This window comes from Natator depressus, chromosome 7, assembly GCF_965152275.1.
Source record: "Natator depressus isolate rNatDep1 chromosome 7, rNatDep2.hap1, whole genome shotgun sequence".
Classification (NCBI taxonomy): Eukaryota; Metazoa; Chordata; order Testudines; family Cheloniidae; genus Natator; species Natator depressus.
Window position 1 is genome coordinate 107410679 of NC_134240.1, and position 12066 is coordinate 107422744.

A 12066-nucleotide genomic window follows, 5' to 3' on the forward strand; every position below is an offset into this window, starting at 1 on the left:
GTTCCCAGCCAATGGGAGCTGCGGAGCTGGCTCCTGGGGCTGGGGCAGCGCACAGAGACCTCCTGGCTGGCCCTGAGCCTAGGAGCCGGACATGCTAGCCATTTCCGGGAGCCACGCAGAGCCAGGGCAGGTAGGGAGCCTGCCTATGCCCCACTGCACTGCTGACCGGACTTTTGGCCAATTAAAATCTCCCGGATTGCTTTCAATAGCAAACAGGAGATTGAGGCCGATTCTGGGAGACTCCTGGCCAACCTGGGAGGGTTGGCACCCCTGCAGGACAGACCAGGCCCATATTGACTAAATGGTTCCTGCTAGCCAAGCACCATCATCTTCGTCTTACTGGGTTGAGTCTCAGCCAGCTCACTCTCACCAAATCCCTCTCTCACCCAGGTACTGGGAAATCAGGCAATCACTGGGGATAAAAATAGCTCAGCCTGACACAACCCCAATACAACTGGAGGCTGCAAAGAGTAAACATTTTAAATTTCCTAAATAGAAGTAGCCACCACATTTGATGCACGTCTCACATACTGCAAGCCAAAACTAGAATCAGTTGAATGGAAAAGAGAAGGGCTCCGGTAAACTGAGTAAGCATTATAGAGTTGGCCAGCTTCCACTGCCACTATGTGTACCATGAAGCCAATTGGAGGCACTGAAGTCAACAAGAATTATGCACAGGGACTGACAATGTAACTGGGCCCAGAGAGAGGAGTTCAATACTCACTACAAATTGACTATTGACTTTTTCTAAAATCTGCTTTTCATTTAGTGCCATGGATTCGCCTTTCCTCTTTTTTATTCTCTTCTTCTCTAATCTTTTGCAGGCATACATTTTCCCTGTCGCTCGGACTTGGCAAGCACAGACCTAAAAATTAAAGAGAAGGGAAAAACAATTACTTGGGTAGCTTAAAGAAAATACCCTTTATCTCTAAAGTTTAGTACCTCACCGTGTGATTTGTCTGCAGGCTTTTTTAAGGGCTTGCTAATGGTGTGAGAGGCAGTGTAGCCTACTGCATAGGGCACAGGACAGAGCATCCAGAGACAAGGGTTCTCGCCCTGGTTCTGGAACTGACCTGCTTTAGAAACTTAGTGTAGTCATTTCACCTTTCTATACCTGTTTCCACTCCCACCCTTTGTCTGCCTCGTCTACTTAGGGTATGTCTACACAGCAGAAAAATCAACATGGCAGCAAGCCTCAGAGCCTGGGTAAACTGACTCGGGCTCACACTGCGAGGCTAAAAAGAGCAGTGTAAACTTTCAGGCTTGGAGCCCAGGCTCCAAGACCCTTGCTGGGTTTCAGAGCCCAGGCTCCAGCCAGAGCTGAACATCTGCACGGCTATTTTTAGCTCCACCGTGCGAACGTGAATCAGTCGACCTGGGCTCTGAGACTTACTGACGCAGGGTTTTTTTGCTGTGTAGATGAACCCTTAGATTATACACTCTTCAGGGCAGGACCCTGTTTCATACTGTGCATTTAGATGATGCCCTGATCTAAGCAGAGGCCTCTAGTTGCTATTGTGATACAGATAATAACTGTGTGAGCATGATTCAAAAGTAACTAACAGACAAAACAAGAGAGTCATTTCTGTAGGTGACCCTGGAGGGTTATAATCTTATGAAATGTTAACAGAAAACTGTCAGCAATTAAGTGGTTAAAACCATCCTCTTTCTTATGAAAAAGATTTCTTTTAACCTGCAGTGCCTGTGAGGTGAGAAACATTCTTAACAGAAGCTTTCAGAATTACTCACCTCCCCAAAACCACCTTTTCCTAGTACCCTGTACTGCCTAAATGTGTTTTTCGTTACTGGTTGCCTGAAAGAAAAGGAAATATAAAAAGAAACTCTACATTTAATGCACTCTCTAAGATTTATTTATTTCAGATCATACTTTCGAAAGAACAAAATAGCTAAATATTGTATAATCACATTATTTCAAGGCAATCACATTATCTAATAGACTACATAATTATGTAATTACATTACTGCAATACTGTGTATGGCTTGAACTTTTCAATTCCAACATATTAAGCTGTAATAAAATACAACACATTAGTGAGTCACTGGTGTGCAGCATAATTTCTGACAAAGTCTTAGGAGTACATGGGGACCTGACTTTCCATCATACAGGGTTTTTTTTAAAAAAAAATATGAGGAGTCAGAAGAGTTTGAAAAGACACGATCATGCTATGAATCATCCGATAATTCACAGGTATCTATTAAGGGTCAAATCTTGCCCCTTCCTCCATGGGCACAGAGTGCCTTACCTTGGGTGGAAATCCTTCAGGCTCACTGGACTGATAGGGAGCCTGTGTCCCATTTGTCTCATGAAGTCAAGCTTCTCAGGGACTCTTTCTTTGTCCTATTGCAGTGGGGTTTGGTGCGGGAAGGCAGGAATGGAATGGGCAAGGAAGAGGGAATTGAGCAGCCATATTTGTAATGTACTTTCCCTCTGGCCCAACTCAGTTTCATGTAGTTGTCATGAAAGCCTGTTGTTGTTATTTATTATTTGTATCACCACAGCACCTAGGTCATAGACCAGGACCCCACTGTGCTAGGCGCTGTGCAAACACAGACCAAAAACATTAGTCCCTGCCCCAAGGAGCTTACAATCTGCAGACTGGTTTTCCATTCAGGCCTGTTTCTATATTTATTTTAGAATAACTTCTATAGAACTTGATCTCTATTAAATGTTATACAATTTTCCCATAAAAGGCAGGCCTCCAATCCTAATTCTAACATTTACCTCCCTTACATTTTTATAATTTGCTGGAGAATATTTGATTTCAAATACCTTACTTTTTAAATCACCGCTCTGTCACTAAGGAACGAAATAAAACTATAGTAAAAGCTACTGCTAATGAATATTCATATGAACCCTATAGTAGCTTTGTTTTGCTGCTGTAGGGCAGCAAACTGAGCACAAGTTAAATAGCATAGCTGTGAGACCAACACAAAGGATGTGGCTGTTGATAACAAAGGAAGTAAACATTAAGGTGAACCGTGTTCATTTGTGCTCTATTTTAAAAAACAGCAAGCGTGAGGGAGGGAGAAGGAAACCTTATATAAATGAAATGGGAATGGACCAAACTGGAAGGGGAAAATGTGATTTTCAAGCTTCTACGAAAATATTGCAAACACTAGTAGGGTTAAAAGCACCAATTAACCCTGATAACTATGTATTTGCCAGTGTCCCTGGAATAAACTGAGCATTTAGCTGTTCTGTTGAAGCCAACAGGCTCTCAGAACGAGCTGTTAATCATTCCATGCTAGTGAAGTTGTCTTTGTTTAATGCTGGAAAGTCTCTTCAGTTTCCTAAACTGAGTGGACTCATCTGATGTCTTGTCAAGTTTGTTTTGTTTTGTTTTGTTTTTTGAGGGGGGGAGGGGATAAAAATCTTCAATGCATTGGACAAAATTCCAAATCCTAGATGTGACAGTAGACTGAAAAAGGTCAGACTTGATAGGAAACATCTGATCTTTTTCAATTTAAGTGGAAGAAAGAAAATAGAGCATAACAGTGAACACTGGATGCTCTGGTTTTCATGTAGAATATGGCATGTACTGACCTGAAATGACTGACCATCAGCCAAATGGTATTTAATTTTAAGAGCTAGATTTTTAGCTGGTGCAATTGGCACAGCTCCGTTGATTTCATCTGAATTTTGCTGATTTACACAAGCTGAGAATCTGGCCCTAAATCTTCTCTTGTAATTCACAAAAAGAAAAGGAGTACTTGTGGCACCTTAGGGATGAACACATGTATTTGAGCATAAGCTTTTGTGAGCTACAGCTCACTTCATCGGATGCATGCAACCACTCCATGCATCCGATGAAGTGAGCTGTAGCTCACGAAAGCTTATGCTCAAATAAATTTGTTAGTCTCTAAGGTGCCACAAGTACTCCTTTTCTTTTTGCGGATACAGACTAACACGGCTGCTACCCTGAAATCTTGTAATTCAGATTGTGGAAAGTGTGGAATGCCTTTAACTCAGAGTTACAGACACCATTAGCCAGCGGCACCAATCCGCTGTGGCACCAGCCAACAAAGAATACACGTTTCTTTGTCTTGGCAGGTCAAAGCCCCTAAGGATTCCTGAAAATGAAGTGTGCCTGGAAATGTGTACCTAATAATTTTGGCCCTAGGACACACATGCTGTATTTTCCTTTGTGTTATAAAAACAGAAATAGTGGGTCCTCCAAAAAGTTATCGTAGATCTGTCTTGGTCATCAGCATTCAAAGGTTAGCTACGCAAAAGGACGGCTCAAATTGCAGAATGTTTTTTTTTTTAAATGGTACCCAGTGTACTGGAAGTTAAACACTACAACACACTAGCCATAGCTAGGGCGTTTTTCTGTTTTATTATTAACTTTTCTAGCAAGCAGAATCTGGTTTAGCATTGCTTATCAAGCTGTTTGCAAATGTGAAAACTGGATATTAGATGCACATCTAAAACTTCACATCATAGACACATGCAGGTAGGATGTAACTGCTGAAGTGGGTCATTTAAACATATTTGCAACAGGGTGCAAACATCTATTTGCCTGCAATGAAAAACTTTTTGTGACAGGGAGCACAGTAACTATTAGGGAAGAGATTTTTTGAAGCCACATAAGTAAATTTGGATACCCAGTTCCCATTAATTTTAATGGGAATTGGGTGTCAAAATTCCTCAAGCAGCTTTGAAAATCTCATCCTATAGGTCTATGGTGCACAACCCACATTCTGCAATGTAGCTTCCCAAGGTGTTATCTGTGGCCTACGACTTCAATATAGTCTGGTCTACACCTAAATATTAAATCAACCTAGCTACATCACTCAGGGCTGTGAAAAATGTCATGCCCTGTGCAACATACTTGGGTCAACCTACTGTAGATGCAGCAAGATCAGCAGAAGGATTGTTCCACAGACCTAGCTGTCGCCTCTCGGAGAGATGGATTACCTTCATCAATGGAGAAACCCCTTCCATCAACATAGGAAGCGTCTACGCTACAGTGCCACGGCAGCATGTGCCGCAGTATCACTGTAGTGTAGACATATCCTCACTATCTTGAGGAAAGTGGTATTCTAGAGAGTGGAGGGAAGGGGAGGAGATTATTCCTGAGTCTGTGCACATACAAGGAGGACCACTGCTATCTTGGCTATAGTTGGTGTAGACTGGTTCATGGTTGGAGGAGCTCAGCTAGTGGGTGAAATGGGATCTAGCCCTGAGGTAAGTTTGATTCTTATCTGGTTTCATTCTGCAGGACAAAGCCTCAATCGGCTTTTTGACCCTTCTAACAATGGGCACTTATGACCAAATACTAAGCTTGAGGAAGCCTTTCTGAGAAGAATGGAAATCCTGAAGCATAGCTTAAGGGCGCAGAGAGCATGGCACGAGGGGTCTTTGTGGAGGGAAAGAGGGAGAATGGAGGAGAGCAAAATCTGAGAGCTGTTATATGGAGTCTAGGAGGCAAGAGGGAAAGCCGATGGGAGGGGAGGTTCTAGTAAATGTCTGGATGGTCAGGCAAATTCTCACTACAATAATTTATGTCACTTCCCCCATCCCTCTTCTCATTTGTTGTAATTTTACATTCTAAAATAGTTTGTAACTCAAAGATAGGGCCAAATTCTGCCTTTGATTTAAAAACCAGTGGGAGCAACGCATGCTTTTTTGACACACAGACTGCACGTTTTGCATAGAAACTGAAAATATATATATTTTTTAAAAGAGCAGTGCTTACCTTTCCAACCACTTCCACTGCAGAAACCTATCAAAGTACATGCTGCCTAGGTATTCTTGAAACGGCTCTCCACTTAGGTAGTCAAGGACAGATCTGTCTCAGATGAAAAAGATATATAAGCATTTTATAATCCTGAACTTGAAGAAAAAAAAAAGGAATTTCAGTCTTGTTCTAAAGCAATGTTGCTTAGTTTACTTCCACCTTGTTTTAGTCACAGTTTTAATCAGTAGGAGCTACATTGGAACAATGTGTCATGTACGCTGTACCTCACCATGTGTGATACTAGTATGCCACCGTGTGTGTTGACAAAGGCACTGGTTCTGAAACTCTTCAGCTGGCTGGCACCAAGAGCCGGTAACAATGGTAGCTAACAGTGAGGTCACATGTAGGGGGCATGTAGGTCTTGATCCAAAGTCTATTGAAGGCAATGGAAAGGCTCCCACTGACTTTTTGGACTTTGGATTAGGCCCTTAGCCACTAGGGCAGTTAATAACTTGAGGAGGGGGCCAAACCAAACCCCACCGGAGTCAGTCTTCCTGAACTTTGGGGAATGTTCAGATCTGGACTCAAACTTTCTGGCATTGACATCTCAGTTATCGAGTGACCATCAGGGATGCTGTTAGCTAAAGCAAAGGAGTCAGTCATAACTCATGCTTTTGGGAAGAAGTAATTTTAGTCCAAAGAAAGCAAACAATTACTGAATTAAGCCAAAGGACCCTGCCCAAGAGCTATGTTGCTAGCAGAATGAAACAAATGAAGAAAGTGGGATGGGCCTGTGGATCTGGACCTGTGTCAGGAAGGGGCCTTGGGTGGTCATGTTGTGGATGCAAAGCTTTGGTAGAAAGCCAGTGAAAATGTGCCAGAGAATTAGTGTGGGATAGGCAACAAGTGGCCAGAGGCAGAGAGAAGTCCTGTCAAACTGGCTGAGGGGCAGGGCTGAGAGAAATAAGATGAGACAGGCCTCAGGCATTGATGTGCAGGGTCTGCTGCTGTATAACTGATTGCTGTCCTGTCCTTTCAGGTCACTGCTGATTGGTGAGCTAGTACCTCTGCTGGCATGTCATCGGGGGGCAGAGCTTAGCCCAGCGTGGAAGAGACACAGCACAGGGAATGAGAGTTGCTCTCCCCGCAGCCTCACAGCACAGTGGCCCAGAGTTACTTGAGGGGAAAAGGAGGCATCTAATCATATAGAGTCTAAAGATTAGTCAATCAGGGCTCCTCTGATAGCTCTTGGTCTCCTGATTGGCTAGAACTGCTGGAACTAGTCTTACCTTGTGACCAACCAGTGCAATGGAAGGCATGGCATGCTTTCTAGCCAAATACACTTTAATTTAGAAAAGGATTTCAGAGACAGAAAATGACATCCAGACAAGTACTGGTATAAACCTGTTGGCAATGACGACATCACACAAGCACCTCTCTAAGTAGAACACAGCTCTGAGAGAAAGGAAACATTTCTATGGTATGTCCCATTGAGGAACAAGTGTGCTTTGGGACTAGGTCTTCTCATTATCTAACTGATATGGTTCTCGAGCTGAGCAAATTATTCATTGTTAATAATTTATCTCCTGAATTTAGCTTTTCTCCATTCATTAATTGCCCATGAGCCATTTTTAATTTTCTGGAATTTGTTGTTTGTTTGAAATTATTTCCTAGTAATTCTTGTTTTGTAGATTGTGAATGAGGAGTTAATTGTTAGTATTTTACATTCAAGATTCCAATTCAAGTTGTCTTGGTTAGTTTTGATAGGACACACAGATCATGTGGTATATGTCTCAATGACAGCAAATATTTTTTCTCAGAAGTGTAGTTTACAGAAGAAAATCTCAACATTAGCGGGTTACTAACAAAAAGAAAAAAAAATCCAAAATCACACCTAGACCCAACAAGATAACAGTGGTATATGCCACCGCAGCTATTAAAAAACAAAACAAGGGAAACACATGCAAATATATATATTTCTCCAGGGGATCAGTCTTATCCATGGAGATGTATTTGAAATAAATCCTTGCTACAACACATGAAGGCAGGCAAACATCACATTTCATAAAATCATAGAATATCAGGGTTGGAAGGGACCTCAGGAGGTCATCTAGTTCAACCCCCTGCTCAAAGCAGGACCAATCCCCAACTAAATCATCCCAGCCAGGGCTTTCTCAAGCCTGACCTTAAAAACCTCTAAGGAAGGATATTCCACCACCTCCCTAGGTAACCTATTCTAGCGATTCATCACCCTCCTAGTAAAAAAGTTTTTCCTAATATCCAACCTAAACCTCCCCACTGCAACTTAAGACCATTACTCCTTGTTCTGTCATCTGCTACCACTGAGAACAGTCTAGATTCATCCTCTTTGGAACCCACTTTTAGGTAGTTGAAAGCAGCTATCAAATCCCTCCTCATTCTTCTCTTCTGCAGACTAAATAATCCCAGTTCCCTCAGCCTCTCCTCATAAGTCATGTGCTCCAGCCCCCTAATCATTTTTGTTGCCCTCCTCTGGACTCATTTGTGTGTGTCCTTTCCCTGTCTGGGTTTGACTATGCACACTTCCAAAATTAACATGGTGCAATACATTTAGCCCACACCAACAGCAAGTTTTTCAAACTTCCTTTTAAGCCCATTCCAGTTCATGTGAAATGATCAGCATTTTTATGAATGAGGTTTCATAACCATTTATGAACTGAAACAGATAAATTAGCCAGTTATCTCAAACTCTTCTTAATACAGAACTCAACTAAGTGGTGTCCAAAGCTTGCCATCTAGTAATTAAAAGTTTCACATATTATAACAAACAATGGCTGCCTTTCACCAGTTATTTGCTTTTTTGTTGCCGTCCTCAGCATCAACAAAATACATTTTACAGTAAACTGTCAGCTTTGAAATCGAGTTCAGAAACGGAAACCGATATCAGGTTTTTTACGTCAAGCAAAGCTCTGCCTTTGTCATCTTCAGGACTCATGCACTCAGTTGGGGTAAGTTATATCAATATCCCAACAGACACGAGACCAATACAAGTAAACCAATTTGTTATAACAGAGGGCCAGAAGTAATCCACACCTTTTCCCAATGCAAAGCATAACTGAAAGCAGAAAAGGTCAACAACAGGAGCCAAATCAGTGAATGACAGCAGAGCACATTTTCAAATCCGTGTTACATCACCTAGGAAAAACAAAATGTGCTCAGCCAGAGACCAGATGGGACTGTTTTAGATGTTCCCCCCTTTTCGTATTTTTGTTTGTTTCTGATCTACTAGCATTAAACATACTAGGATCGGTGTTTTCAAATGCAAATTGCATACTGGGAACTTTAGGACACAACAACACAATTGCTTCACCTCTGCAAAACTGATAAGCCTTTTCCCAGACAAAAGGATTAAATAGTGCACACACATTTCAACTCCATAGACAGACTGATGGTATTATTTTTTTAAAAGCCCCATCCTTTTGTTGAAGGTTTTCAGGAAAAGCCATGCAGGCAACATTTGCACATTCCTCTGTATAAATGGACTGTATAACCACTTAATTTTTATTCACTTTGAAACAGAGATGTTTTCTTTGGATTCATTATCATTGTACCTCTTTCCACACAGCATGAAGTCTAGGGCTGGTTCACTTGGCTAGAACATTCTGTCAAATACCTGAAACACTAAGTTCCTGTATGTAGTCTGCATAGTGGAAGGGAAATATTTACTATATTTTATACAGATGAAGCAATTTCATCACTTGTCAGTTATTTGTCTGAGAGTATGAATGTAAATTTAAGAAAATGCAAGGTGCAGATCCAAATTAAAATTTCCTCCCCTTATCTGACGCGGTCTTTTACAAGTCTGACCACTGCAACTGTGTGATTTTTGGAAGTCAAGTTATACTTACTTTGCACAGTGAGAAAACAGCTCTTTGCAGGGGCTGATTTCGAGTTTTTCCTCAGTCTGCTGGACAAGATCTTGACTGACTTCTGCAACATAAACTGGGGACTAGGGAAAGACGAAAGGAGCAGTGTTATCTTTGTTATAAGGCGCAACCGATTCCCTGCTAGCACATTAAGACATGTTCATTAGCCAAGCTCTTGGCCATTCTAAGTCAGCTCCAAGGGTTGTGTAAGAGCAAGTGAGAACTGAGTCGTGCTGCAGAAAAGTACGATACTGTAGTAATTTGCTCTACGCTCCACTGTATCCCCACATGAATGCGATAACCTTTCATGCACTTTTCTGTACTTTCACCTCTTCTTGATCTCCATGGATACGCAAAAGATGCTGGCCTGCCAACTCTATCAGTTCACAGACCACATTTTACATCCCATGAAAAACCTGCAATACAGAACTGCATAGGGACTAGTCCTTCATTCTTTAAAACAAAAGAGAATTCTGCCAGTGTTTTCATCTCATTGATACTTCTTTGTGTTGTCTAAAATAATCCATTTTTTTCCCAGCAGGAGCGCAACATAAACCAAGAGCAGAAAGAATGTATTTTATTTATTTATTCAGATTTACGTAATATTAAAAAGACACCTATACATGAATCTGGGCACCCGAACATAATTAGTAGTACAATGAAATCTCAGCACATTAAAATAATCATTTCAGACAGGAATTCTCCCAGTCAACTACCTACAAGAACTCCTTTCCACCCCTTCATTGCTGTAGGAAACATACCTTCAGCGCTCTGCAAAATCCTTGTCAAACAGATGTCTTTTGCAATGTGCCTGGAAGATCACCAAGTTGGTCTATTTCAGACCAGTTAAAAGAAGGGACTTGTTTTTGGAGACATTTCATACATTTGCATATTGATAAGAAAACTGTGTAATTATAACATTTGAATGAAATCTATCCATCGATCTATAGCTATCACTATAGCTATATTTCATTCACCTTCTTATTTGTGTCTGTGCTTATTTACACGAAGACCACCCCTTCCATATTCAAATCAGTGGGATTTGAGCACCTACCTCCGTTTGGCTCCTTTGAGATCCCAGCCATATGTATCAATCAAACCCTCTCAATATACGTGCAGCAGGAGCCCTAACACTTTGTGAAGAAAAACTTTTCATTCATGACCATGACCACCAGATGGTGCTGAGTGGGAGGATCACAGGCAGTTAACCACTCACTTCTAACCAGATGGCCTGGGTAGCTCACGCTTGGTTTGTGATATCCTGACAAGTATTGTAATAAATTGCAGTGATAATTGAGCAAACGATGGACGCGAAGGAGAAGGGGACAGGAGTAAGTAGGAGCAAATCCCCAGCTTGGTGGAAGCTGAATGAAATCTTTCTTTTTTTCTCTGCTGAAATGAGAATACGTTCCTGATTACAACAGGGAAGCATATTCTGTGCTCTGCTGGAGTATTTTTAAACAGGGCTGCAGTCTACTTTATTGGGCAATGGAGGCTCAGAGTTTAGCATTTTAATAAAATCAGTAGAACATGCCTGATGTTTTTGTCCTCGGTGGAAGATTTCCTCCTTCCCTCCATATGTCTAGCCCAAGAAGGTTGGATGGAATGCCTGTAAAGTTCATTATCACCACTCAGATCAGCCACAGGGTTTCTCTGGAGAGCAACATGGTTGCTGGTGAGTATTTGCTTCAGGTTGGGGGGCTGTCTGTAAGCAAGGACTGGCCTGTCTCCCAAGATCTGTGAGAGTGATGAGTCGTCCTTCAGGATAGGTTGTAGATCCTTGATGATGCGTTGGAGAGGTTTTAGTTGGGGACTGAAGGTGATGGCTAGTGGCATTCTGTTATTTTCTTTGTTGGGCCTGTCCTGTAGTAGGTAACTTCTGGGTACTCTTCTGGCTCTGTCAATCTGTTTCTTCACTTCAGCAGGTGGGTATTGTAGTTGTAAGAATGCTCGGTAGAGATCTTGTAGGTGTTTTTCTCTGTCTGAGGGGTTGGACCAAATGCGGTTGTATCGTAGAGCTTGGCAGTAGACAATGGATCGTGTGGTGTGGTCTGGATGAAAACTGGAGGCATGTAGGTAAGTATAGCGGTCAGTAGGTTTCTGGTATAGGGTGGTGTTTATGTGACCATCGCTTATTAGCACTGTAGAGTTCAGGAAGTGGATCTCTTGTGTGGACTGGTCCAGGCTGAGGTTGATGGTGGGATGGAAATTGTTGAAATCATGGTGGAATTCCTCAAGGGCTTCTTTTCTATGGGTCCAGATGATGAAGATGTCATCAATGTAGCGCAAGTAGAGTAGGGGCATTAGGGGACAAGAGCTGAGGAAGCGTTGTTCTAAGTCAGCCAGAAAAATGTTGGCATACTGTGGGGCCATGCGGGTACCCATAGCAGTGCCGCTGATTTGAAGGTATACGTTGTCCCCAGATGTGAAATAGTTACAGTGGACACCATCATAGGGCC

At 42.0% G+C, this 12066-nt stretch overlaps 1 protein-coding gene across 4 annotated transcripts in view; it reads right to left on the reverse strand.

Moving 5' to 3' along the window:
- The window catches only part of GRK5 (G protein-coupled receptor kinase 5), a 229891-nt gene that overhangs the window by 37799 nt on the left and 180026 nt on the right, over positions 1-12066 (reverse strand). For 3 of the 4 annotated variants that reach the window (XR_012640339.1, XM_074959250.1, XM_074959249.1), the window contains 4 exons: positions 9590-9690; positions 5721-5813; positions 1750-1813; positions 725-865 (listed from right to left, as the gene is read on the reverse strand). Coding sequence is in view for 3 of the 4 variants with exons in the window: in XM_074959250.1 (XP_074815351.1) it covers positions 725-865; positions 1750-1813; positions 5721-5813; positions 9590-9690 (399 nt within the window). In the remaining variant the exon portion in view is untranslated. Of the gene's footprint in view, positions 1-724; positions 866-1749; positions 1814-5720; positions 5818-9589; positions 9691-12066 lie in introns of all 4 variants that reach the window. The other variant, XM_074959251.1, reaches the window with a different exon arrangement.